The sequence below is a fragment of the Anas platyrhynchos genome, chromosome 14 (assembly GCF_047663525.1).
Source record: "Anas platyrhynchos isolate ZD024472 breed Pekin duck chromosome 14, IASCAAS_PekinDuck_T2T, whole genome shotgun sequence".
NCBI lineage: Eukaryota > Metazoa > Chordata > Aves > Anseriformes > Anatidae > Anas > Anas platyrhynchos.
This window is the reverse complement of record NC_092600.1, coordinates 8,846,439-8,872,349: the sequence shown is the minus strand read 5'-3', so window position 1 is coordinate 8,872,349 and position 25,911 is coordinate 8,846,439. Positions and strand designations below refer to the sequence as shown.

Here is a 25,911-nt window from a genome sequence, read left to right as displayed (position 1 = left end):
CCGGTACCATCGGCGGGGCAGGCGCGGGGGGCGCCATGAGGCGGGGCTGAGGCCGAGGCCGGAGCGGGAGCGGCCCCGGGAGCGGCACCGGCAGCGGCAGCGGGAGCGGCCCCGAGCCCGGCGGGCCCGGCCCCGCACCATGCGAGCGGGCTGAGGCCGCGGCACGGCCCCGGCGGGCGCGGAGCGGCGGGGGCGGCGCCGCCGGTAGGTACCGGGCTGGGCCCGGGGGCGGCGGGGCCGGGACCGGGACCGGGAGGGGGTGGGGAGAGGAGGAGGGGGGGGGGGCACCGGGGCTGGGCCCGGCTTCACCCCCGGGGCACGCAGGGCCGGGCCCGGCCCCCCCCCGGTATCGGGAAGCGGGGGAAGGCCGGGGGGGGGCGGGGAGGGGGGCGCGCCCCCAGCAGTCCCCCCCGGTCCCGTCCCGGTGCCGCCGGTGGGTGCCCCCTGCCCGGCCCCGCTCGGCTCTGCCCCGGTGTCCCGAGGGGTTGGAAGGAAGGGCAGGGGGTGCTGCTGCCGGCCTAGGGTTGGGGCTGCGGTTTTGGGGGCCCTGCAGGGCTGTCCCCGCACCGGGGGGAGCATCACCGGGAGCTGTCGGTGCCGTGCCCCGCCGCTCACACCCGGCCGGTGAGCGCGGAACAAAGCGGGGAGCACAGCGGGGAGCGCAGACGGGGCCCCACCGGGGGAAGCCGCTCGCTGTCGGTGTCCTCCTGCCCGGGAGCGGGGCTCCGCGCGGGGAATTGATCAGGCCGTAAAACCCAGCTAACGGAACGGGGCCGGTGGGTTTGGGGCTGAGCTGGAGGAGGTGAGGAGAGGTTTTGTTATCCTGGAGCTGCTCCAGGAGCCAAGCAGCAGCCGGGCAGGTAGGGCCCTCGCACCATCCCCTCCCGGTGTGTGTTTGGCACCTGGATGTGGCGGGGTCCCGCGTGTCCTGCCGGGTGGCCCCGCTTCCCGGGGTGCCAGCACCCGTGGGGAGCGTGCTGAGATCACACAGGGGCTGCTGCTGGAGTGGTGGTGTCCCAGGGGGGCTCCCAGCCCTGTCCCGGGGTTGTGTGGGCTCGTCCTGCTGCAGGTGAGGTCCGGGGGGCTCAGTTCTGGCTGCTCCCTCGGTCGGTCGGGGTTTGCTTGCCCCAGGAGGTGCTCTGGCAGCAGGCACAGCACCGAGGTGCCCGTTTGGTGTGTGAGGCTGTCACCGGCTGCTGAAACACCCGAGGAGGCCTTTGGGGAGCTGTGCGGGGCTGGGCAGCTCTGCTGAAGGTCGCTTCTGGAGGGGAGCAGTGCGGAGCCGTGCCCTCGGCCCAGGACTTGTCATTTCCTCTGCCCTCCTGCCTGAGGGCAGCCCCGGGGGCCGCAGGTTTCCTGGGACGGGCTGTTTTGGGTTTTGGGAGGCCTCCCTGCTTGGTGCTGTGTGGCAAGGGGGAGGAGGGCTCTGTGCAGGCAGCGCTCATGGCAGGCGTCCCGTCCCGCCTGCGGGGTCTGGTTCTCCAGCTGTGGCCCTGTCCCCGGAGACCTGGCCTCAGCCGAGCTGAAGCTCCGGGCATCCCCCAGCTCCCTCAGAAAGCAGGGCACGGGTTCTCAGCTCCCAGGGCCTCAGTTGCTTTTTTTCCGGCCAGAGCAGAGGGCAGGCAGCTCCTGCGCCCCGGGTGGCTCTGCTGGCACTGCACGGTCGCGCTTTGTGCACGGGGGCTGTCAGTTGGAAACCGTGGCGGTGGTTGTGGGGGCTTGTTGTTGGTTTTTCCTCTTCAAACCATCCCCGTGAGTGGCGTGGGGCTGTCCAGGAGCGATGTGCCGTGGAGGTACAGCAGCAGCAAGCTTCCTTCGTGCTTAAGGCACTGGTCAGTGCCTGCCTCGGAGCACCTTGAAAGCAGCCCCTGGGCAGATCTGGAATCAAGGACAAAAGAGGGCAAACAGTTGCTGAAAGCTGCCTGTTTCTCTGAGCTCCTTTCTGAAAACAAAACTGTGCGGGGTGCGGGGGCCCTGCAGGCTCCTTGAAATGCAAAACAAAGCACCCGGCCCAACTTCCTGGCTGCCACCAGCGCTGCCCAGAGGCAGCTGGGCGATAAGGGAGCCCTGCTCCCCGCGGCTCAGCGGGAGGTGGGGTCTCTTTTAGGAAAGGTGTTTGGGTGGAAGCACGGCGCAGAGGAGTCCTGAGGCGCTGTGCCAGCGGGAGGAAGCTGTGGGAGGGCTGGGGGGGACGTGGCCGTTGGGCTCCTCTCCCCCCCCGCTGTGTGTGATTCCAGGGAGGATGGAGGTGAGCGGGGTGCACGGTGCTGTGTCCGTGGGAAGGGGTCCTCCGAGGGCTCGAGGACACAGCTGCGGTGCTGGACGCCTCCTGCTGCTCAGTGCTGCTGAGCTCCGGAGGGACCCGAGGTGCTGCGCCGCTTCGGGGGGTGCCGTGAGGGCCGGGCAGGCGTCCACAGGGAAACGAAGAAAGGGGGAGGTGGCTCTGCGGGTCCGTTACCCCGTCCCGAGGAGATGAAGGCTTGTGCAGGCCGGCTGTTAATTCGGGAGCCCTCTCCTGCTGGATGCTCTCCGTTCAGATCCTCGGTGCTGTGGCCGTCCCCGAGGTCCGGGCTCGCTTCTGCCTGGTGGGGAGGAGGCCGCTGCTCGCTCTCCCTCCGCACTGCAGCTCAGCCTCGCCATCAGACATCAGAGAATCCACGTGGGAGAGAGCTCGACGGGAAGCCGGGCGCTACGGGTTCCGCTGCCTGCACGGCTCCCCTCGCTGCTCGCTCCTCGTGTCGGCCTCCCCACGTGTGTGCGTGGCCGGGGGCGTTTGACGGGAGCGCTGTCAGCCCGGGGGCGGGAGTGGGAGGCGTGCGAGCGCAGCGGAGGCGTCCTTGCCTCCACTGCCAGCTCCGCCGGGCGTGCGAGCGGGGAGGGGGCTGCTCTCCCCTCAGCTCCGTGGCGGAGAAGCATCTTGCCCTGCTGCACCCGCTGATTTTGGGGTGTCCCACAGCCCCCGGGGTCTGTTGGGGGGTGTTTGTAGGGTGGGGATGCTCCTGCAGGGCCCCCGCTGCAAACTGGGGGCTCCTCAGTGCTCGGTGTTGCTTTCTTCCCACTCGTTTTGCACCCACTGGGGAGGGGAGAGGAGGATCTGGGGCGTTTTCCTCTCCCTGGAGCTGGGGAGAACGTGGATGCGAGCTGTCGGCGTGCTGGGTGTCGGGGAGAGGATGGGGGAGAGCGTCTCTCCGGCGGGAGTCGTGCTCCCGGCGCTGGAGCCCCCCCGGCTAATCCTGTGGCAGAGCTGACCTATATCTGGGGCCGGGGGGGGGCTCGTCTGCAGCAGCAGATGGTGCCGTAAGGAGCCCGGGCTCGGGCTGGCCTCCATTCTGCCGACCTCTGGCTCCCGTGAGGCGCAGGACGGGCCTCCCGCTGGCTGCGAGGCGGCCGAGATCGTCCTGAGCAGCCCCCTGGGGCAGGAGCCAGGCTCTGGGGAGCTTCCACTGGTCTTGGTGGCTGGGGTGAGGGTTGAAATCAGCAGAGGAGGGCGGGTGGATGGACTCAGGACCCCTCGTCCTGGCCCAGAAGCACCAAGCAGTGCAGCTGGCCCTGCTGTAGCATCAGAGGGGTGTCCCTTGGGCTCCTCCAGCCTTGTGCCCACACGAAGGGGCTGTCACACTGCTGGCTGGTGGCCACCAGTGTGGTGGCAGAGCCCGGGGGTGGCGTGGTGCTGGTCTTGGTGTGCGTGGCTCTGTCCCTAGGGCAGCAGGGTGGCTGTGGGCCGAGCCGCTTCCACACACCGGGGGCTGGATGCACAGAGCCCCGTCCTTGTAGGGCTGCCTGGCTGGGCAGCGGGCTGTGGGGCTGGACCCGGCTCTGCCAGGGGATCCATGCGGCCTGTTTGGGCACGGAGCACAGGAGAGCCACATCCCATCGATTGCTTCTCCCACCGCTGTCCCAAGGACATCGATAGCTGCCGGCCACGGGGGAGCTGGAGCGCGGCGGCAGGGAGTGTCGGCGGAGATCTCTGCCTGGGGCCTGGCTGCCTGTGCTGTGCGCGGGGTCGGGCAGCCCTGGGGAGGAAGCTGTGACACTGCCGGCACACGGCGGTGAGTCGGAGCGCACGGTGCTGTGTGCCTGCGGAGCGGAGAGGAGGCAGGGGGGCTGTGGCAGAGAACCCCTGAGCTGTTGGGGCTGGGCTGGCCGTGCAGCCCCATGGGGTGCCCTGAGGGCGTGGGGCCGACCCCTGCCCCATGCCTTGTGATGGGAGCTGTGGACGTTGCCTCGGGGGGTCCTGCTGCGGTTCCCCGGGCTGGGGGTGAGCTGGGAGCCGGGGCCGGGCCGGGGCCGTTAAAGCATCGCCCCCGCCCCCAGGCCGCCGTGAGGCGTGCTGAGGCCTCCCTGCGTCCTTCCCGCTCCCTCCTACCTGCACGCAGCCTGCCGGGGCCCCGCTCACCGGGATGGGGCCTCACAGCGGGGCTGCTGCCGGTGCCCCGGGGCAGGGCCTCGGCGCCGCTTCCGCGCGTCCCGCGGGGCCTAGGCCGCGTTGCTGGGGGCCCCCCCGCCTTGGAGACCGTTGCTAGGAAACCGCCCCCCCCCTCCCTTCCCCTCCCCTCCCCTCCCTGCCCCGCGTGGCGGCCCGGCCCCGAGCCTCCAAGATGGCGGCGGAGCGTGACACGCCTGGTCACGTGGGCTGCGCGCGCGCGCTCTCCCCCCCCTCCCCCTTTCCCCCCCCCCTCCCTCCTCCTCCTCCTCCTCCTCCCCCCTCCCCTCCCGCCAGCCGCGCGCGCGCCCCCGCGCCCTCCGCGTGCCGCGTCCCGGCCCGGTGCGTGCCCGCCGCCGGTTCTTAAAGGGGCCGCGCACCCCCTCCCCCCCCCCCCCACCGCCGCCACCCCGAGCAACAAAAGAGGCACCGGAAACGGCGGCGGGGAGGGGAGGGGAGCGGAGGGGGCCGGCCCGGAGAGGGAGGGGGGGGGAGGGGGAGGGACCGGAGGGGAGAACCGGAGGGGGTTGGTGGGAGGTAACGGGGAGGGGGTGAGGGGGGGGGGCAGGCACCGGGCCCCCGTTGCCGGCGAACAAAGAGCCGGGGGCGGGGGCGCCGCGGCGGCTCCCGGTGCAGGTAGGTCCGGAAGGGACCGGGGGGAGGGGGGGGGCAACCGGCAACGGGGCGGGCGCCGCCCCCCCCCCCCTTCCCCTTTCACCTCCTCCCCCCTTTATCTCCTTCCCCCCCCCCGGTGCCCCGGGACCCCCCCGGTGCCGGTGCGGGTGGGGGGGGTGCAGCTGCCCCGGGGCGGCGGCGGGGCCGTGCTGCCGCCTTTGTTATTGCTTTTGTTTGGCGCCGAGCACATGGCCCCGCCGCGGCCGCTCTTAAAGCCACAGCTCCGCACCGGGGGGGGACCGGGGGGGGACCGGGGGGGGGGGCTCGGCCCCTTCCCCACCCCCACACCGGGGGTCCCCAACCCCACCCGGAGCCCCCCACGCCAGGCCCCGAGGCCCCCGGGGGTGTTTTTGGGGTGGGCGCGGCGCAACGAGCAGCCCCCCCCCACCCCCCCCTCTCCTTCCCACCCCAAACCGGGGCTGGGGGGGGACCGGGGGGGGGCTGTGGGGTCGCGGGGCCTCCCCGGGGACCGGAGCTGCCCCCGGGAGGAGGCACCGGGGGGGTGCTGCTGGCACGGCGCTAACTTTGTGCCCGCTGCCACGGGGGTCAACCGGGGCCTCGGCACCGTGCCGGGGGGTCACGGTGAGGGGGGGCGAGCAGGAGGGCGCCTGGGCTACCTCGGGGACACCGGTGGCCACCTCGTCCCCTGGGAAGCGGGGCCACGCAGAGCACGGGGAGCAGCAGCCCCGGTGCCCCGTTAGGGCCGTGCCGTGTGTCCGGGTGTGGGGGCACGGCCAGGCCCCACGCGGTGTCCCCGCGAGCCCCGTGCCCACGGAGCAGGAACCTGGGGATCCTGGCCGGGTCCCAGCCCCGGGGGTTTCGGGGTCGGTGACCCGCTGTCCTTCCCGCAGGATCCGAGGTGCTGCTGTCTCGCCCTGCCCGGAGCCTGAGGTCCCGCGCGCCCATCCGCCTCCCGCCGTCACCAATGCGACCATGGGAACTGGCAGTGAATAGGCGGCCTCCCTCTGCCCCCTTTACCCACCGCCGGTTCTCGGGGGGACCCTGCAGCAGCCCCGACCACCTCCGGCGAAGGTACGGGGCGCGGGGCGGTGTGGGGCACCCCCCCCTGCCCGGCGTGCCCACCCCCGGGGATGCTCCGGGGCGGCCACCGGCACCCGGTGGGCTCAGGGAGGGGGCGGCTCACGGTGGGGGAGCGCGTCCGGTGGGCACGGGGGGGTCCCTTTCATGCAGAGGACGAAATCCACGCGCAGAGGGGCGAGCGGAGGAGCTGGAGCTCGGCAGGAGGACGAGGAGCCCGGCCCTGAGCCCTGAGCGTCACCCCCTGGAGCCGGGCAGGGGTCGCGCTCCCCCGGGCCCGGGGGTCACTCCTGCTCTGTTTCTCTCCCGCCGTGGCCCCGCAGCCCCCCTGCCAGACGTCAGTGGGGACGACGCGACCGCCCTCTGGCAACCCTGCTGGGCCAGGATGAGCCCCAGCTGCACCCTGCCTTCCCCCAGCAGCCGCACATCCCCGTAGATGAGCCCCGCGCCTACGCTCTCCCCAGCACACCGCCACGAATGCTGCACCCGGCCGCTCACCCGCCCCACCAGAACCCATTCATGGTGGATCTGCACGACCAGGTGGGTGCTGCCCCCCTGCCGAGGGCGACCTCGTGCCCAGTCGGTGGCCCCAGGATGGTGGCCGGAGGGTCAGGGGGGCTGAGATGTGTCCCTGGGTACCCTCTGGCTGGTTGCAGCCCCGAGGTGCTGGTGCTCTGCGCTCTGGGTGTGGAAATCCCGGGGTCCTGCCAGCATTGGGGTGGTCCAGGGTTGTTGTCATCATCCAGGGGGTGGTGTGGGGTCGGAGCCCGTGCCAGGCTGACCGCTGGGTGCCCACGCGGAGCCCAGCCCCGGGTGCTCAGCGCCCTGCTGGGACGGGGGCAGCCGAGCCAGGGCCGTGCCCTCTGACTGCGCCCTCGGCGCCTCGTCCCCCAGGTGCACCAGGGACCTGTCCCTCTCTCCTACACGGTCACCACCGTCACCACGCAAGGCTTCCCCATCCACGCCGGCCAGCACATCCCTGGGTGCAGCACCCAGCAGCTCCCAGCATGCTCAGTGATGTTCAGTGGACAGCACTACCCGCTCTGCTGCCTCCCGCCCCCGGTGAGTGCAGGGATAATTTGGGGACAGCAGGGGCTTTGGGTGCCCAAACCCATAGGATAAATGCTGGGGGTGCGGGGGCTGCTCCAGGCCCCGGGGAGGGGGCAGAAGTTTGTGCCCGCGCTGGGTTTGAGCCACGTTTCTCTCCCCGCCCTGCAGCTGATCCAGGCATGCGCCATGCAACAGCTCCCCGTCTCCTACCAGACGTTCCCCCCCCTCATCTCCAGCGACCATTACATCCTGCACCCGCCCCCGCCGCCAGTGCCCCCCCACCAGCCGCCCCACATGGCGCCCCTGGGGCAGTTCGTACCTCTCCAAGCCCAGCACCCGCGCATGGTGAGTCGGGGCAGGGGCTGGGGGGGGGTCCCGAGACAGGGGCTGCTGTGGGGTCTCCTCCTTGCACCCCCCGCGGGTGTGAGCTGGGTGGGATGAAGTTTGATGGATGAAGTTTGTCCCCCCCCACCTTTCTCCCACCCTAACCGTTTCCCCCCCCAGCCTCTGCAGAGGATAGACAATGACGTGGACCTGCGAGGGGAGCAGCACCCCATCGCCGGCTTCACGTACCCCCCCTCCCACCACACCCCCACGCTCTCCCCCTCCGTGCCGCTGCATTACCTCCCCCACGACCCGCTGCACCAAGAGCTGCCCTTCGGCGTGGTAAGTCCTGGCTGGGAGAGGGGGGACGCGGTGGGGTTGAAGGGGGGGGGCCGTGCTGCATGGCCCTGAGCTCCCCCCCCACCTTTCTCCCCGCAGCCATACCCCCACATGATGCCCCGGCGGCTGAACACCCAGCGGTACCGGCTGCAGCAGGCGCTGCCCCCCCCGCCGCCCCCTCCGCCGCCCCCCCCGTACTACCCGGGCTTCCTGCCCTATTTCCTGTGAGTACCGGGGGGCCGTGGGGCGTGTGGGGCTGGGCTGATTCGGTGTCTTTGCCCCCTCCCCGTGACACCAGGGCGGAGGTTGGGGCTTGCAGCGACCGCCCTGTCCTCCCCCCCCCCCAGCTCCATGCTTCCCGTGTCGCCGACGGCCGTGGGGCCCACGATCAGCCTGGACCTGGACGTGGATGACGTGGAGATGGAGAACTACGAGGTGTGTTATCCCTGCTCCCCCCCCCGCGGGGTGACCCCGGAGCTTTTTGGGGTGGCTCCTGCGGGGCTGAGCCGTGCGCCCTCTCGCCCCGCAGGCGTTACTGAACCTGGCCGAGCGGCTGGGGGAGGCCAAGCCGCGGGGACTCACCAAAGCAGACATCGAGCACCTCCCGTCCTACCGCTTCAACCCCGAGAGCCACCAGTCCGAGCAGACCCTGTGAGCGAGCCTGGGGGGAACCGGGGGGGTCGGGGTCTCATGGGGGGGTGGAAGCGGGGCCTGGCTCTGACTCCTGCCTCCCTCCCCCAGGTGCGTCGTGTGCTTCAGCGACTTCGAGGCCCGGCAGCTTCTCCGCGTCCTGCCCTGCAACCACGAGTTCCACGCCAAGTGTGTCGACAAATGGTTAAAGGTACCTGCCGGGGGGGGCCGTGCAGCGCCGAGCACCGGGTGCCGCCAGCCCCCTGCTCACCCCCGTCCTCTCTCCTTGCCCTCGCAGGCGAACCGCACGTGCCCCATCTGCCGGGCGGACGCGTCGGAGGTGCAGCGGGAGGCGGACTGAGGCCGGCGGGCGCTGTGCCGCACAATTCGCTAGAGGACGAGGACGTCGGGCCAGGGGCGGGGGCCGCTGCCCGCTGCCAGGGCCTGACCGTGCGCTTACCCCCCCTCCCCAAAGCCTCTCCTCGGATGTGGTGAGCATTGAGCAGCCCGGGCTCCCGGCCAGCCCTCCTCCTCCGCCGGGGCTCGGACTCGGCCTGCCCGCCGCGCTCCCGGGGCCCCGAATCGTGTCGTGCCGGTGGCGGGCGGCGCGTGGCCGCGCCCTGCGCACTCCAAAGACGCTGTCGTTGCTCCATCACTTTCCAGGTCTTCGTACTCTGCTAGAGAACTTTTTTTTTTTTTTTTTTTTACTTTTCCGTTTTTCACTTTTTTTTTTTTTTTTTTTTTTAGATTTTTTTTTTTTTCACCCTTCCGTTTCCTTTCCTTTTCCGTTGCGTTTTTGGTTTCGTGGCCGGTCAACCCGGCAGCACGCGGCTCCTCCCCTCGGCGTCGCTCGCGGAGGACGCGGGGAGGAGAAGAGGAGGGGAGGCAGCGCCGCGGCTCCGGTACCGGTGGCCCCCCCGGGGGGTCCAGCCGGAGGAACCGGCGCGGCCGTGGCGGGACACCAGCAACCCGGGGCGATGCCGGGGCACCAGCGCCTGCGCTCCGCGTCCCCCGGGGCGCCCAGGAGGGCAGCGCCGGCTGCTCGGTGTCCTTCCCAGGTGGGAGGACGGTGCTGGTGCGGCCCCAGCCCCTCTCCCCGTTCGTTCCCTCCTGGGGCCCGGCGAGGCAGCCAAGCCCGGCGGGGAGCCCCGTGGCCATGTGGCAGCCCCCCTGTTTTTGCCTCCTGGCCCCCGCCCGTGGGTTCCCGCTGTCGTAAACCCGAAGGAGCCCTGAGCGCCCCCGTGCTGCTGGCGGGGCCGGTGGAGGGGGGGGGGTTATCCAGGACCTCGCGGCGTGGTTTCCCCTCGGGACCGCGGTGCTGCCCCCGGTCCCTCGCCGCGGGGACGCCGTGCACGGGGCTGGGGCAGCGGGTGCCAGCTGTCAGGGTGGCATGGCCGAAGTCGTTTTGCATGATTAATTAGCGAGGAGGAGGAGGAGGAGGGGGGAGGTGACGGGATTGGGGAGGAGAGGAGCGCCCTTCCCCGCGTCGCCGACGCCTGGGAGCCTCCGTGCGCGGCCGCCAGCCCTATGTAAATGTTCACAAATATGCATGCATGTCTGACCAGCTTGGAACGTGGTCTTGGCTACTACGTCTAGCCGGCTGTGGGGTGAGGGGGGTGGGGAGAGGGGTTTTTGTGCTCAGCTGATACTGCCATGCACTGTACTGCACATGTCCGCAACGCCGCAGCAGGACCGTGAGGCTTTTCAGGGCCGTTCCCCGCGGGGCCTGCGCCCCTTTCCGGGTGGCGGCGGTGGCAGCGGCCGGGGGTGGCGGCGGCGTGTGCAAGGGGGCCGCTCCCCGCGGGGCGGGGGGCAGGCGGTGGCGGCGGGGCTGGGCCCCGGGGGTGGTGACGGTGGCGGTGGCGGCGGGCGAGGTGTGAGGAGAGGGAACCGCGCCCAGCAGGTGGCTGGGCGGGACGCAGCCGCCCGGCTCCCCTCCGCCTGCCTCTCCTCGACGCCTCACCGAGCTTCTTGGTGAAGGGGGGGGCTCCGCCACCGGCTCCGCCACGCCGCGGGTGCCGGCACCGCTGGGCTCGGTGCCCCCTGGGCAGGACCCCAGCCCCCTCCCCGTGCCCCTCGCTCAGTGACAGATAACCAAAGGAGTCCCCGTGCCGCGCGGCGGCCTCGCGCCCCGGAGACGCCCCCCACCCCCCCTGCAACCCCCCCACCCCCCAAAAAAAAAACAAACCTCCCCTCCCGCCCTCGCGGTGCCCAGGGAGCCAGGAAAGCCTTACGGTCCTTTGACGGCGACTCGAAAGCTCACAGCTCGTGTGCTGCAGAATTTATTCCGATGAGCAGCTAAAAGTATCATTTAAAAAAAAAAGAAAAAAAAAAAAAGACAAAAAAAAAAATCCATACTTAAAAAAAAATTAAAAAACAATTATTTAGGGTGTTTGTGATTGCTGACTGCGCTGTAGATACCACTGTTTACCAATGATTTCCTGTGGTGGGATAGTGGACTGTTTACTGTTCTATTATACCAGTCCCCGGGCCCTCCAGCGGGAGCGCCGCGGCTCCCCGGAAGGTGCTAGGACGTGTGTTCTGTGTTAGAAAGTTTTTATATATATATATATATATATATAAATATATATATATAATTTTTTTTGCTCTGTTACTTGCACATTTTACAGTTACCTCATTTTTCCCATGTATGTATTTGAAAAAAGGCTAATATATAGAAAAAAAAAGGTTCTTAAAGCTCTAAAAGTGTTTGTTTTTTTTCCATTCCATTGGAATCATATTGGTTTTGTAGCATTTAACATAACTAGTATGTTGTATTATATATATGTGTATTATACTGATTGAAATTTTTAACAGATTTGTACTTTTTTTAAAATGAAAGTTGCTAGTTCTGCTTGACCAAGTAGTGCAATCATTATTTTTTTTAATGTTGTGGCTGATTTTGAGAGGGATATTCACTAATAAATGTATGATGTATACCACGGCGCTGTGCCCCGGCTCTTGTCTCGGTGCGGGCCGGGGGGCGGCGGTGGCCCCAGTGTCCCCTGTCCCCAGCTCAGGGGGGCCGGCAGGGCTGGGGGAGAGGGACGGGAGCTCCGGCACCACAGGGCTGCTGCTCCCAAAGGCTTTGGGGCCAGAAAGGGAACAGCTTTTGCTCCAGGAGGAAGATGGGGGGCTCTCCCTGATGATGAGGGGGTGCAGGGTGCTGGAGGCACCGGTGGAGGGGAAGGGGCTGCCTTAGGACAGCTTGCACCCTTTACGTATAGAATATCCCACTTTGGAAGGGACCCACAAGGATCATCAGGTCCAACCCTTCAGAAACATGAGCAGGACAGGGTGAAGGGGCCTCTTCTCCCCTCCGTGTTTGATGCAGGTGTTTACACAGATGTGGGTGCTGTACTTAAGCAGAAAACCCACAGCCACCTGCCCCCAAAGGTGACAGGAGGTAGGGAAGGAAGAGGCTCCTGCCAGTTCCCCTTTCCCAGCTCCCCTGACAGAAAACTCGGGGATCAGGAACTTACACCCACCCTCCACACCACATCCTAGCTGTCTTTTCACCCCATCTACCTCACTCCAGGAGGGTCATCCCTGAGCAGAGGATAGGAGCTCTCCCACCCCACGCTCATGCCCACCACAGGCAGGGCAGCAGAGATCCCAGCCCTGCTGTACACACTGGGTGTATTACTCCAGCAGCTCAGCTGTCACAAAATAACACAGAGCTGGCCTCAGAGCAGGCCAGAGGTTGAGCAAATACCCCATGAGCAGCAGCCAGAGACCCCCAGCAGCTGGAACCCCCTCCCCAGTGCTGAGTTCCAGCTGGGCAGCACGCTGTGTGTGGCACGAGCAGGAAGCAGGGGCACAGACATGCTAGAGGCAGAGTTTATTACACTATGCAGGCTAAGAACCCTGGGCAAGATCCCACACGGGTAAGAATCGAACCAGCTCTTTATCAAAAAGTTAATACTAGAGTCAACCCCCTTCTCCTTTGGTCATTACAAAGCAAGAGAAATATTAAAAGAAAAGTATTTATACACAGAGGGAAGCTGAAGAGGTTCTGTCCAGCCCTTTCCCCCACCCCACTCCCAGCACGTTCAGGTGCCTGGTCTTCTGGCTGTCAGGAGCAGCAGAGGATCAAATCTTCACGAGATGTCAGGTTGTTGGGGTTTTATTATTATTCTTGTCAATAAAAGCAATAATTACTGAGAGCTGCCATTCCTGTTCTTCCCCAGGGAGGGCGGAGGGGCGACACCCGCTCCCCTCCCTCTCTGCCCTCCGAGTGTAGGGGATGGCTGTGTACAGGGGTGTGTGAGGACGTGCACACACTTCCTCTTGCCAGCGCGCGCCCACGGCACAGCTGGCACAGGCGATGTGGTCTCTGATCCCTTGTTTGTACGCAGTCTTTTTTAAAAAAAATATCGTATTATAATAATAATATGAATTTCTCTTCCAATCTCTGGCTTCTGGAAAAGTGTCAATCGTCCGTGAGGTCCTGCACAAAGAGGACTTCCGTGTGGCTGAGTCCGGCCTCCTGCAGCGTGGGTGGGTTGGGCCACTCCTCTGTCGGGAGGCAGGGCAGGACACGGCGAGGGAAGTTGGCTTCGATCTGGAACTTCTCCGGGCTTTCTTTCAGGGAGAACAGGAAGTCGTGGATCACCTGGGGAAGAAGCACAGAAATAGCTGCCAGCCCGGGGAGCGATGACACAGCCAGGCTGCACCCGTGGTATTGCACAGGGGAGGGGTTAAAGCAGCAGATTTGCACCATCACTGCGTTGTGGGCAATACAGGCATTTTATTAGTGTGCACGAAGCTGGACTTGTCACGGAACACCTGGGGAGTACCGCTTCTGGCTCTTCCCCTGTTTAACAGGCAGTGACAATAACCTCAGCTTTTCAGGAGAAGAGCATCTGTTTTTTCTTGCAATCCTTCTCTTCTGAAGTGAAGAGACCAGGTCCAAGGACACCCCTCCTCACCCAGGAAGGATTCTGCCTGCTAAGGCTCTAGGTAAAGGTCATCACATGGCAAAGGCCAACACTACCAAAGCTCTGGTGAGCCACTTGTGAAGTTTCCCAACCCTCTTCCACTCCGGGAAGCCCGTCAGCTCTGCCCCAAGCTCACCGTCAATGACTGTGTGAAGTGGAATCGCCGCTCCACTCTGGAATCGTTAGGCAGCTTGAAAATGATCTTAACACTCTCTGGGTCGTCGGGATGTGGCTCAGGAGGAAGGCATTCGGACTTCCGCTCCTTCTCCTCCTGCAGTGTCTGCAACGTAAAGAGGGAGCAGGAGCAATGGGCGTGCACCGGGCTGCCCTCGCAGCACGGTTGGAGGCCGTGCAAGCCCCAAGCAGGACAAGCAACTCCAGTCCGACAGGAAAACCCTACTACAGGCACTGCTCCTACACACCGCGAGCATCCAGGAGAGCACAACAGCCTCTCTAGCACTCAGTTTGCTCTCACCTGCCGCCGTCTCTCCTCTGCTAGCTTTTGCTGCTGTACTTCCTCCTCCTTCTTCTTCTTCCTCTCCCGTTCCTCCTTCTTCTTGCGCTCCTTTTCCTGGTCTGCACGTAAGGATGCCAGATACGCCTCGTCCTGCTGCTGCCTCAGGACTTGGGTTTGGTTTCTCTCTTCCCTATAAATGTGAGCAGGGAGTGGTCAGGGCTGGGAGGCCCCTGTAAGCAGGGCAGGCTGAGGGCACACCTGAGGGTGCAGGTACAGCACACGCAGCAGGGAATGCCTCATTTAGAGCACAGACTACCACACGCTCACAGAAGGTGAGCTGAGTCCCTACAGCCCCTACCACACAAACTGTTTCCCTAGGTTGGGTGGCAGAGAACTTTAAGGTTTGCTCCAGCAGGCAGTCGAGCAGCCAGCTCGTACCTCTCCAGACGTTCAGACACCAGGTAGGTCTGGTTGGCATCCATGATGAATATCAGTTGATTAATGAGGTCATCAGCCTGGATGAGGCCCTCTAGCCGCCCAACGACCGTCATCCTGCGATCTTTCAGCATGATCACAGCCAGGAACGGGTACGTGTTCTCTCGCAGAGCCTGGGAGACTGGAAGAGAGGCACAACCATCATCCCTTCCAGAAGGATCAACAAGGGTTACAGCACGGATACTTTCATCACCAAGGGCCTAGGAAAGCAGCTTCCACAGCCACCATCTCATCCACGGCAGAAAAGGCCTCTATATTATCAAGTGAAACCTAAGTTAGAGCAAGGAGAGGTGACCTGGAGCATAGACACAGAGTGGATAAAAAGCTTTCAAGTACCTAAAAAGGCTCTTGAATGTGAGCAGAAGGAAATAAATTGCTTCAAATGTCCATTCAGAATGGGGCAAGCAGCCCTGGCTTTAAACTGCAGAAACACAGGTTAAACACCTGCTACTATTAAGGATGGCCAGACTCTGGAAGGTACTATCATGGGGAAAGAGTCCATCCTGATCCAATTTTCTTCTGAAATGTTCATTTCTGCCAAAGGCAAACTCTGTCTTAAGGCAGGGAATGGAGCAGGTCAGGGGCTTTTAAGTGCACAGTTTTCATCTACGACTAATGGCATGCAAACCCTGCCTACAGCTGACCACCACCCCCTCAAAGCACGCCCAGCACGTCGTACAACATAGAACCATCATTACTGACAGAGCCTTCCGAACTGAACCTGAGCACCCCATGGACTAAATGAGGCCCCGATCCCTCCCACCCCTTTTTTCTAGGCTGTATCTCTACCATAACTGTAAGTATTACAGCAATGAGACAGCATTAGGTAGAAGCATGCTGGCTTAACAAGCCATTCTCTCAAGGTGTTGGTAGCAGAACTATGAAGAAAGGAATGATCCAAATTTCAGAGCACAACTCCCAGTCTCTTGTCACGAACCAGGAGAGGTCAGAAAAAACACAGGACGCATGAACAGAACTTTAGGAAAAGGCTCCATTTGGAGCAAATCCCTACCATGCACCCTGCCGTGCCAGGTATCAGCAGCCCTGGAAAGAGAGTACTTAAGAAGACCTCAGTGGGGACTTCTGAGGAGACAGAGAGACTGGGCGTGGAGTAAAGATGATTGTCTCACAAAGGGAAAGAATGCACCTCGCAAGTCACTCCTGGCCCCAGGCAGAATGCGAAGCAGTGTTAAGAGCCCTGCTAGTTAGATCCTTGTTTCTGTACTCTGTTTAATCCTCAGCACACACCCACCAGCTCCCATTAACAAGCCACTGAAAGCAGCCTGAATGCCCACAGCAAAGAAGGCGCAACCAGGACTGCCCAGAAACATGTGGAACAGTTGAGGTTAGTAGCAGAAGGTATTCCCCAGCTCCAAGCAGGCCCTCTGAGACATCACACACAAACCATCGTGCATTTCCCCATGCAGTCTTGTGACCACCTCACCTGTTTGCACAGAAACCACCAGAACATTTGAAACATGAATTTGTCCGAGAGCATTTGGCTTGTTCCAGAACCTGAAGGGTATAAGGTAAAGTCCAGGAGGGACACACTCACCTCGGTATCCCTCTGGTTTGTTGGTTGAGCACGCCCAGAAGAGCATTCTAGTGTTTATGAGGGTGATCACCTCAGGTACGCACAGCGTATTGCTAGGGGAGGAGAAGAGATCACATCAGTGAACCTGCATGCACAGCCCGAGGACTGTGATTTGAAAGCTCTCCTACCTACCGGCAGAATTCATCTGTGTCTTGGTGGTCATCTCCATGCAGGTACACCAACAGGAAGCGCAGCTCCCGCTTGGCATCGTTCAGTGCCTTGGCATAAGAGCAGAGGAGGCACAGTTACAGGGGCTCTAGTCAGAGGGAAGGCAGCACCCACAAGACTTGCGTGAAACAGCTCAGCAACATTCAGCTGGGCCGTTACTCTGCCACAAACTGGTTTTAAGGAAGCAGCAAATGGAGTGTGAGCCTACAGGACCTTGCAACCCAAGCCTTGTTTAAGAGGATCATGTTCTGCCCAACTCCTTTCAGGCTGTGGAGAGCACTGAGCTCAGAGCAGAGCCAGGCACACCCCCGTGTGAGCTGACCCCCCCAGACCTCCCCACCAGGCTCAGCTGGCAGCAAAGCCTCCTTGCCTTCATCCCTCGGACTCGCAGCAGGTAAGGCTGAGCTTTCCACTGCACCCTGTGCGGGATGCAACCTTCAGACCACATCAAATGGAAGTGCTACTAAAAAAAGGCCAGCTCAGTAATGCTGCAGGCCCCAACAAAACAAAAACAACCAAAATTTTCGTATCCTACAGGCTCTGGATTCCACCCACCCCAAAGCATTTAACAAGACCACACAGTAAGTGCAGAATGGGCTCTCTGTTTTACTGGCACTGAGCTTTAGTAAATAACCATGGAAGGGTTAGGCTAAGTCTGGATTCTAGGCAAGACAAAGGGGCCTGGAAGAGCTGTGGGGCAGCACGCTCCATCACCATGCAGCGTGGAGCAGATACAGGCTCCACATCCTCCTCTGGCACTCGGGAAGCAGAGCTGGTCCAGCTGCCTGCCGGGACACTCAGCAGGAGGCTCTCCTCCTGGCCAGCTTCAGAGAGGCTGCAGCAGAGGTGCTGCCCAGGGAGAGGTCTCAACAGAGAGCACCGGCAGCCCAGAGCTGGCATGTGCAGTTCTCACCTCACGTTCCTTCTTCCGTGGCTCCCTCTTTCAATTTTGAGGTCTCGCACCACGTTCGGGAGTTGCGTTATGATACACGAGCCTGGGCAGTCCATCCCGATTTGGGGAACAGAAGGACAGACTTTGGCTCACCACGTCAGTTTACAAAAACAAAGGCGGGATTACAAAGAACAGCTGCTGGCTACAGAGCCACACAGACGGTCGAGGAACAGTCAGAGCAGCTTTGCTTTCCAACTTTGCAGACTTGGCGTGTCATCAAGCCTGGCAGACACTGGTTTTCTAATACACTCGCTCACTAGCTCTCCAACACCCTGCTACGGAGTTCGGAGACAAAAAACACCGGGCTGTGATGAAGAGAGGTTTTGCCACGTAGGCCCTGATACCAGCCAGCACCATCCCCACGCTTCATCTCCCCAGTACCTCGGCACCAAGGCGTGACACTGACCTGGCTGTAGGTTCCCTGGTAGAAGACAGGGTGTATCCTCCCATATTTTTCCTCAAACATATGGATAAAGGAAATAATGTCACCCACCGGGTCAGTGACCCGACTACGAGGATCAGGGCGTATAAAACGCAGAGCAAACCTAGGAAGGAAGGAAAGGACACTGCAATTCAGCTCGCTGACTTGCTGAAGAACAGGATTTTCTTTTCCACAGACAGTCACTGGCATTCATAAGAAGGAAAAACGTCACAGACGAGACCCTTGAACATTTGTAATTACATCCCAAATTGCCACCTGCTCCAAACTGATACTGCAACAGAAAAGCCCCTGTCAAAAGACTTTCAGGGAAGAAATAATATGGCAAAGGAAGAAGCCAAACCAACGCAGATGGCAGGACTGCTTGACAGTCGCTACCTTTCAGCATTCCCTTTTCCATCAATTCTACAAGGAGACAAGATGAACTGGCCCTTTAGGGCAGTAAAGGCAGGAGCAGCTACAGACACCAGAGGGAAAAAGGCAGCTGCATCAACAGTTTAAGCTCTGCCAAGTAATATCCTGGGATTGGGACAGGTTAACTTGGAGCCTGGCCCAACAGGACACAGTGTGTCACTGCCTTGTGTGTCCCCCTCGCATGGCACTCAAATTGTAAAGCTACGTGAAGTTCAAATTCCAATTAAATATTTCACTTACAAAGCCACAGAGCACTTGGTTTCTCTGCAGTAAGATTTATTTCTTGCCAAGCATTGTAGGAACTTTACAAAGCTACAGATAAAGCCAGTTGAGCAAACAAATGGGAAGAGAAATCTGTCAGACTCAAAGAGATTCAAGTGACAGAGGTACAGCCAGATCTAAGCTAGTGTGTGCCTTGATGCAATCAATACATGAGTCAGCACAAAATACTTACCTAAATATATCAAGTAATGTGTAGTAGGTAAATCGGAATGGAAGCATCATGAAGTAGTAACCCCATCCTAGCAGGCCCTGTAATTACAAACAAAGGATCAGAACAGTCTCCAACACAGGAACAGGCTTGCTAACGCAGCGTGTCCACCAGCATTAACACACACATTCGGGGAAGTAGCAGAGGCCCTACCCATCACAAAAAAAAATCAGCAACATTTCACATCTTGGAGAAGTCAAATTGAATTAAGTGACTGACAGGGGTCATTTGGAATTCAACGTGGCACTTCTGGAGACTGGCAGCAGTGATGAGTTCTGAAAGCAATTGGTTTTCTCTCCGCCTATTTTTTTTTAACTGTAGGATTAATAACACCAAGTCTCAGAAGGACACATGCAAATTTGTTTGTGGAATATGAGCATAAGGAATTCAAGCTAATACACTTTATTTAGGGGGTGGGGGTCTAAAAAGAATGAAAGACCATTGCTGCCACCACTCTGCCTCCATTCCCGCTGAACCAATCAGAAGCTTTACGAGGTCACAGGAAGATGTTCTGTGAAACAGAGAAAGTCTCATACTGCAAATTACACCACGGAGAAAATATCCGCAGTAATACTGAAGGCTGAAGGAACAGCTCTACGCTTTATTTTTAGATGACAAAAAAAAGCTTTTTAGAAAGGAGATAACAGCACACAAAGAAAACAACGCCTTTCCCTGCATGCACACTGGTAACTCTGAACAACAAAGCAGCAAGGCAAAATCCACCAAAAGATAACTTGCCCTTGGCTGTGGCCTTGAGACAACATAGCTGTAGATCCTGTGGTCGGCTGTATTGACCTGCAACGGCCGAGATGGGGGTGGATTAAAGACACTTGGGACACCCTCCTGCTCGTTCAGTCGGTCCTGCACAGCTGCCTTTAACACAAGAAGGAGCAAAGGAACATTTCAGACATTCAAGGATAGCAGTTTTGTTAGTCTTTATTTTATTTTTTAAATTTTTTTTGGTACCTAACAATAGGCATTACTTATCCACAGACTCTGAACACTCCATAAGCATTACAAAGCTCGTTAGGAACTGGAAACACCAGTGCTCGTTTCTACATGGAAAACGTCCATGGCAGCCTGCACATCGCACTGCAGGAAGGTGCAGTGCCAGGCAAGTGATTGTTTGCAGCTGTAAGAACTCTGCTGCGTATTTCCAAGCCAGCTCTCTAGCAGTATCAAGATACTCTCATAAAAAGTTACCAGGGCAAATTCGGGGGTTAACGGATGAGGTCTAACTGGGAGGAACCCCGCCCACACCACTTGGTTTAGCTCAGGTACTGGGGAAGCACCACAAGGGGTTTGAAGCAGTACCTCTATGTTCCAGTTGTGCTGCTCCAGCGTGTGGCGACATTGGTCCATGGACTCTATGCCGGTCAGGTCCTACGGAAGGAGAATAAAAGCAAATGAGTGCCAGGGGAGCATGGGATTTTTATTTATTTATTTTACAATTCTGTGCTAGGCAAGAACACAGACACTGCAACACAGCAAAGAGCAGAGCTCTTAGAAAGAAGAGCCATCACTTCAGAAGAGAGCAACGTGAGCCAGCCCAAACCTGGGGACACGCAGGTGGCCTTGAGCATGCCTTCGCACGCTTCCCACTAGCCCATTGTCAGCAGCACACCCCGAGCTCCAGCTGCACTCAGCCTGCTCAGGAAGCTAACACAGAACCACCCCGAGTTCAGCTCTGGAAGGATATGCCAGGACGTGCCCTCAAACGTCACTTCAGAACATCCCCTTAAGAGCCAAGCACATTACTTCACTGGCTGCAAACACAAACAGAAACTAAAACCAAAACGAGCCAGGCACTAATGAAGGCAGCACGTTCCAGAGGCACACAATACCCCGCAGAACACGAGTCCTGCCCAACGCAAACAGAACCTCAAACAGAAAAGATAACCCAAACATGCTGTAGACCTCGAGGCTACCGGGCTCTCAAGTTGGTGTTTGAGAAGGCAGATTTGAAGGAAACTGCTCTTATTTTGAAGTTAAAAAGAGTAAAATTTTCTTGCCTTCCCATTTACTCAATTGGAAAAAAATTACACTTTCAGAAACAATTATTTAACCCGGATACAAGACAGAAGCAGCAGTGACAGGGCTCATTTAACCCTCATGAGCAGCGTAACAAGTTCAGGAAGCGCTCACCATATAATATCATTTAAATATGACAATTTCTCCAGCAAGGGCATTCTTGACAAGAACTCTGCAGGTTCCCAAGGCTCCATGTTCTCACCTGGTACATTTCTCTTGGCACCCTTAGCCCACAACCACATCCCTGGCCAGCTGTGCACATGACCAAGGGCACAGGGACACCAGGGCAGGGAGCAGGGCTGCCACGTGCTGTGACAGTGAGGGCTGCATGAGCTGAGCCACACAAGAGCTGTGCCAGCTGCATGCACAGTTCTGTGCAGGACTTCAGATGTGAGCCTTGCAGGAACCCGACAAGGAGCAGGGAGTGCTGCTCCCTGTCGTGCAGCGTGACCTCCCTGCGGGATGCAGCTTGTGACAACTGAACACAAAGCAGGAGCTTCACAAAGCCTCGCGTGCAGTTTCCATTACACCTTGTGCTCCAATCCATTGTTAGCATTCCCACTTCTGCTCGGCATTCTCCCAATTCCTTGCTTCATTTCAAGCCTCTGAGGCCGCCCTGACAAGCTGACTGTTTAACACACTGCACTGGGATCTCCCTGGGGAGGACGGCGCACAGATTCCTCCCTCTCCCCCACTCGGCCACTCCACATGCAGCTTCCACCCAAATCTCTCCGTGGACAAGTGCCCCGCTCAGGGCCTGAGCTTCTGAGCACTTCTCGGCTACTTCCTCACCAAACCCACCCACATCCCTACCTGCTCCCCATCTCCTGGGCGAGTCGCACTGCTGTAAGGAACCAGGCTGATCGAAGTGTTCCCGAGATTAACGCCATACATGCAGGCACCGAGAAGCCCTGCAGGTCAGTGCCTAGTGCTAGGAACTGATGGAAACACTCGTCCTGTCCTGCAAGGCCTTGCAGGGGGCACTGCACACGAGTTTCATTCAGAATGAAGCTCCGTGCACCTGGCTGTTGCTGCCAGAGCACTTCTGTTTGTAAGTCAGTTTCATTATTCAGGATTTTGGTTTAAATCTTTAAAAACACGCTTCACTTTGGCTTTTAACCTTAACGCTCCTATAGAAGACACTTAACAGGCCTCTTAAAGGGACCCCTTGAGTAAATTCCAGGCGTCTTCTTTTGGACTTGACCAGGGAGGCACAAGGTGTTTATTTCAAAGACCTGGGAGTCTCTGCCCACCGTTCCTTAACACCCCACCAGTTCTGCTGCACTCACAAAACCTCAGCGATTCAGGAACTCCTTCACACCTGCCTCCAAGTGCCAGGAGCCCCACCGGGCACCATTAGCAGGATTTCCCAAAGGAACAGCCCCTCCTTTTTAAGTCACACAAAGCACAGCGGCAGCTTCAGGTCAGAAAGCAGCACCCAGTAACCACAGCTCACAGCAAGTGTTCCACGAGCACCGAATCAGGGCAGCTCCCACTGCTCCTGATCGATGGCACTGCACAAGGAAGCACTGCAGGGGGAGAATAAGAAACCCCCGGGTAAAGGCAGCGGGCATTTGGCAGATCTTGGGGCCATTCTGCTATTCAGGCACAGAAATGAGCATGCATTCAGTGTCGGTAAGGTATCTGCACTGGGCCCTAACCAACAGGCCCGCTGCTAGCCTCTCATTAGCCCCCTCAGAGAGCTGACATCTTAGGCACAGTAACACAAAGATCCCTGTACATAAAACTGAAATTCATCCTATGGAACTAGTGCTCTCAAACATGAGCACTCAGAAGCGCAGGTCCAAGCCCAACAGTCAACGCCAACATCCAGACGACAAACCATCACGCACCACAGAAGCTCAGTGTTGCCTTGTCAAGCACCCCACGAAGCAGAAGGCTGCTCCAATACACACAAATAACTACACCCAGCAGCTTCAGCACCTCTCACCTTTGAGATGCTGCTCAGAAGGCTCAGATCTTCTTCCCCCTGTAGCAGTGAGACAATTCCACCCCTCAGCGAGTGGAGTACCCCAAGCGGACAAAGGTTGGGCGCTGCACTTACGAAACTGCTCCCTCGGAGCCGCTCCGATGGTGAAACAGCACGGGGCACAGCTCCACCGGGCTGCGACTGCGCTGCTCTGAGCGGCCCTCCCGCTGCCAGATTGCAGAGAGCTGCTTCCAGGGGTAAAGAACATCCGACTTGGAGCAGGAAAAAGCCTCTTTTTTTTTTTTTTTTTTTAGAGATAGTTCCTCTCTGCCTGTCACAGTACATGCATTTACGAGGGCTCTGATGCACAGCAGAGTGGGACAGGTCTGGGGAGCGCCTTGTTTCCCCCCCTCCTCCCTGAACGAGGCATTTCCAGCCCTGAGCGCTTTGTTTTCCCCATTTAAATTAGAGATCCCATCACAATCGCTAACTTTTCCCTCACAAACAAGCCCACTACTCTAGATTAGCACGTTCCAAGTGCCCCAGCCCACGGGCCCAAGCTAACGGGCACGGGTCGATAAGGGCAGCCCGCAGGAGCTGCTGTGCTGTCCCCACCCCCAGCGGGGCTGCATCACGCAGCCCGCTCAAGCTGCTCACATCGAGCTCCCCTCCCTAGATGCAAAGAGCATCGAGCCCTGACAGATGAAGATTGAGGTACTTCTATTCGTTTATGTTAGCCGAGGCTTTGGCAGCAAATGGGAGGCTTAAAACCTGCCAAAGAGCATTGGTGCTTTTATTCCCCATTTCCCCCCCATTCTCTCCCCACACAGGGATTTATTTATTTATTTTTTAAGCTCTAACCGATCACAGCGGGTGGCAAACAACCGGGCTACCCCGGCCCTATCTGCAGGAAGCCAGCTGCCACTCGCACCGGTATTTGGGGGAGGGCTATCAGGGCACATCAGGCGAGCATCCCCAGGCCGGAGGCACCATAGCCAGGCTGACACCAGCCAGCAGGCGCTCGCTGCCTCACCCTGGGAGCAGCATTTTGCAGCCCAAGCAGCCTCACTGAGGGACAGAGGCATCCCCGAGCACAGCAGCTGCTCGCTGGGTGACTGACAGCCCGCAGCTTTCTCCGTGCTCTCCATTTAGCTGCGACACCGGGGGCCTTCCTCACCTGCTGCCCCACTCCCTTCTCCCCTAATCCCCCTCCTACTTTATTTACACAGCACTGCTGTGCTTTCCGTGGCGCTGTGATGCTCCTCACCCCAGAATATCGGGCAAGTTACTTGCTACGATCACGCCTCACAAAGAAAAAGTGCAGCAGCACCAATGCACCAATGGTTTTCACAAGGCAGAGCCATCTTCTCCAAACAGCAGCTGCTATTTAATGGAACCCAGCTAAAGAAAATTAAAAAAAAAAAAGCCTGTGTGACTCCAGGTGGGCGGATTTACCCTCCCTCATTTCAAAGAAGGGAGCAGACTGCGCAGCTGAGCCCCTCTCAGCCAGGTGTGAAGGTAACAAAGGCAGCACCAGTGAGGTCAGCCCTGGGGAAAGCTGAGCCTCTACACACTAGGAGAGGGAATAACTGGTGTTAAAGCCTTCTGGACAACACCTTGCACATCAGGCTCTGGGCAGCAGCCATCTCCTACCCACAAGTGCTCTCCCCTTCAAGACAGGGCCCACCAGGAGCTGGGATACAACAGGCTCCCTCCCCCGAGCCCCCAGCCGGCACTGTAGCAGGTAGCAGGAGGAAACACACGGGATTCTTTAGGTTCACAGCTGCCCACAGGGCTTTGAAAATAGCAACAGGGAAACTGAGGAGTGCAGCTGGCCCGATCTGTCCGGATCCTGTGGGTTAATAAGGGCTGTGACAGCTTGCAGCGAGAGCTGCAGGGCGGTTTGTGCACATACACGGGGCAAGGCAACAGCTTAAACATCATCCACTTACCAGGGAAGCAGCGATGCTGGGAAAGCAATCATTAAAGCTGCTGCACCTCATCTGTCTGAGAATTAAGATCACCCAAGGAGCTTAATTTGCAGTAAAGGTTTAGAGGGGATCTCTTTAAGAGCTGACGGGATCTCCCAACACCAAGGCTACAGAGAAACACCGCCGCTGATGATTTCAGGGACTGCTCCAAGACAAAACGATGGGGAGCAGCTGCACCTCGCTCTGCCACGGGAGGCAGGGCTGGATGCCTCTCAAGACCCTTTTAACACTACAAACTAGAGGCACATGGCACAAAAAAAAAAAATCTGAAACGTGTCCTTAGAGATCAATACGAACCAACAAAAGCCAGGCAGAGCACTCAGGAAAGATAGTGCATTTAGGGAAGAAAACAACAGCCTGGGTAACACCACAAGTGGTAACGCCACACCTCACAATTCAGAGACAAAGCCAACTCACCTGCAGATAATTTTAATTGGCAACAGCTGAATTACTTCTCCACTGAGCACAACTGAGTGCTCCAACTCTGGGGCAGTCCCCTCCCCAGTAACCACGTGTGGGGTTAGTTTCTTTTGACCGATTCAAGCACTGCACAGCCCCGAGACCCAGGCAAGCCAAAGGCCACGGGAGACAGCCCACGTTGTGCAGAGACCGGAGCCTTCCAGCCCCGGGGGCCTCCCCCAGCCGGCACCACTGCACCCAGCGGGGCAGCGCCAATTCCTGGGAAGCCGCAGGCCCCCGGGGAGCCCCGACGAACCCCGCACACCCCGGGCAGGGCCCGCAGCCATCGGCGGGCAGCAGCACGGCCCGGCCCCAGCCTCCCTCCCCAAAATGGCCGGGGCGGGCCGCGGAGCCGGCAGGGGGTTACGGAGCAGCCTCCCCGAATAACGGGCACCGAGCCCAGCGCCGGCCCCTCAGCGAGCCCCGAGGGGCCCGCAGCGCCCGGGGCAGCCCCGCCAGGCCCCGGGGGGCGCCTCACGGCCGCCAGCACCGAGCGGCCCCGGCTCGAGCCAGGCCCGGCGCCCCCGCACCCGCTGCGGGCAGGGCCCGCCCGCCGCCCCCGGCCCGGTTGGGGTCCGATAGGGCCCGGTGGTGGCGGCACGGCCGCGGGGTGCCCGGCTCGGCGCACCTGGAACTGCAGCAGCTTCTCGGTCTGCTCCGCCGTCAGCTCCCGCTCCTCAGGCGCCGCCATTTTGCTGCCGCCTCTGACCCGTCGCTCCGTCACCCGCCGGAAGTGACGTCGGCGGCGCTGCCTGCCTCTCTCCCCCCCCCTCTCCGCGGCTCGCCAGCCGAACCGCTTCTTCGCCGGCCGCCGGAAATACACGAGCGCTCGCCGGAAATGGCCGAAGCGCTCTCGGAGCTCTCCGGAAAAACCCGAAGCTCATCCACCGCCTTCGCCGGCTCGGCCGCTCCTGATTGGCTCGCGAAGAGTTCCGACAGCCGTTCGGCTGTTTCCGGAGACGGCCGGCGGCTCCCGCAGGGCGGGGCGGGCTGCGGGCGGCCCCCAAGATGGCGGCGGCGGCGGGGGCCACACCCAAGATGGCGGCCGCCAGACGCCCTCAGCACCGGGACC

At 60.3% G+C, this 25,911-nt stretch overlaps 2 protein-coding genes across 7 annotated transcripts; one reads left to right on the top strand and one right to left on the bottom strand.

Annotated features, from left to right (window-relative positions):
• Positions 1–36: 36 nt before the first annotated feature.
• On the top strand, positions 37–11,421 carry RNF44 (ring finger protein 44). 6 transcript variants are annotated; one of them, XM_027468236.3, is made up of 11 exons: positions 37–204; positions 5,950–6,130; positions 6,460–6,676; positions 7,031–7,198; positions 7,355–7,531; positions 7,691–7,852; positions 7,949–8,073; positions 8,197–8,284; positions 8,379–8,500; positions 8,591–8,690; positions 8,778–11,421. In XM_027468236.3, the coding sequence occupies exons 2-11, from the start codon at positions 6,024–6,026 to the stop codon at positions 8,838–8,840; spliced, it is 1,329 nt and encodes a 442-aa protein (XP_027324037.2). In that variant the 5' UTR covers positions 37–204; positions 5,950–6,023; the 3' UTR covers positions 8,841–11,421. The 6 variants fall into 6 exon arrangements, with proteins under 6 accessions (XP_027324037.2, XP_071879365.1, XP_071879364.1 ...); XM_072023264.1 differs by lacking the exon at positions 37–204 and adding an exon at positions 2,530–4,049; XM_072023263.1 differs by lacking the exon at positions 37–204 and adding an exon at positions 4,695–4,765.
• Positions 11,422–12,305: 884 nt separating this feature from the next.
• Positions 12,306–25,730, bottom strand: FAF2 (Fas associated factor family member 2). The gene is made up of 11 exons (XM_027468232.3): positions 25,468–25,730; positions 19,743–19,811; positions 19,167–19,301; positions 18,393–18,469; positions 17,492–17,630; positions 16,098–16,183; positions 15,927–16,018; positions 14,315–14,492; positions 13,895–14,066; positions 13,556–13,699; positions 12,306–13,094 (listed from the first exon to the last, which is right to left on the bottom strand). The coding sequence occupies exons 1-11, from the start codon at positions 25,528–25,530 to the stop codon at positions 12,912–12,914; spliced, it is 1,338 nt and encodes a 445-aa protein (XP_027324033.3). The 5' UTR covers positions 25,531–25,730; the 3' UTR covers positions 12,306–12,911.
• Positions 25,731–25,911: the final 181 nt, after the last annotated feature.

Excerpts from the sequence above, each read along its gene's own strand:
- RNF44 (XM_027468236.3), top strand. The coding sequence starts at position 6,024 with ATGCGACCATGGGAACTGGCAGTGAATAGGCGGCCTCCCTCTGCCCCC. Across the intron at positions 7,199-7,354 it reads TCTGCTGCCTCCCGCCCCCG|CTGATCCAGGCATGCGCCAT; the intron begins GTGAGTGCAGGG and ends CCCGCCCTGCAG. Across the intron at positions 8,691-8,777 it reads GTGTCGACAAATGGTTAAAG|GCGAACCGCACGTGCCCCAT; the intron begins GTACCTGCCGGG and ends TTGCCCTCGCAG.
- FAF2 (XM_027468232.3), bottom strand. The coding sequence starts at position 25,530 with ATGGCGGCGCCTGAGGAGCGGGAGCTGACGGCGGAGCAGACCGAGAAG. Across the intron at positions 16,184-17,491 it reads ACCAGGGAACCTACAGCCAG|GCACTGAACGATGCCAAGCG; the intron begins GTCAGTGTCACG and ends TCTTATGCCAAG. Across the intron at positions 13,700-13,894 it reads CAGAGGAGAGACGGCGGCAG|ACACTGCAGGAGGAGAAGGA; the intron begins GTGAGAGCAAAC and ends TTTACGTTGCAG.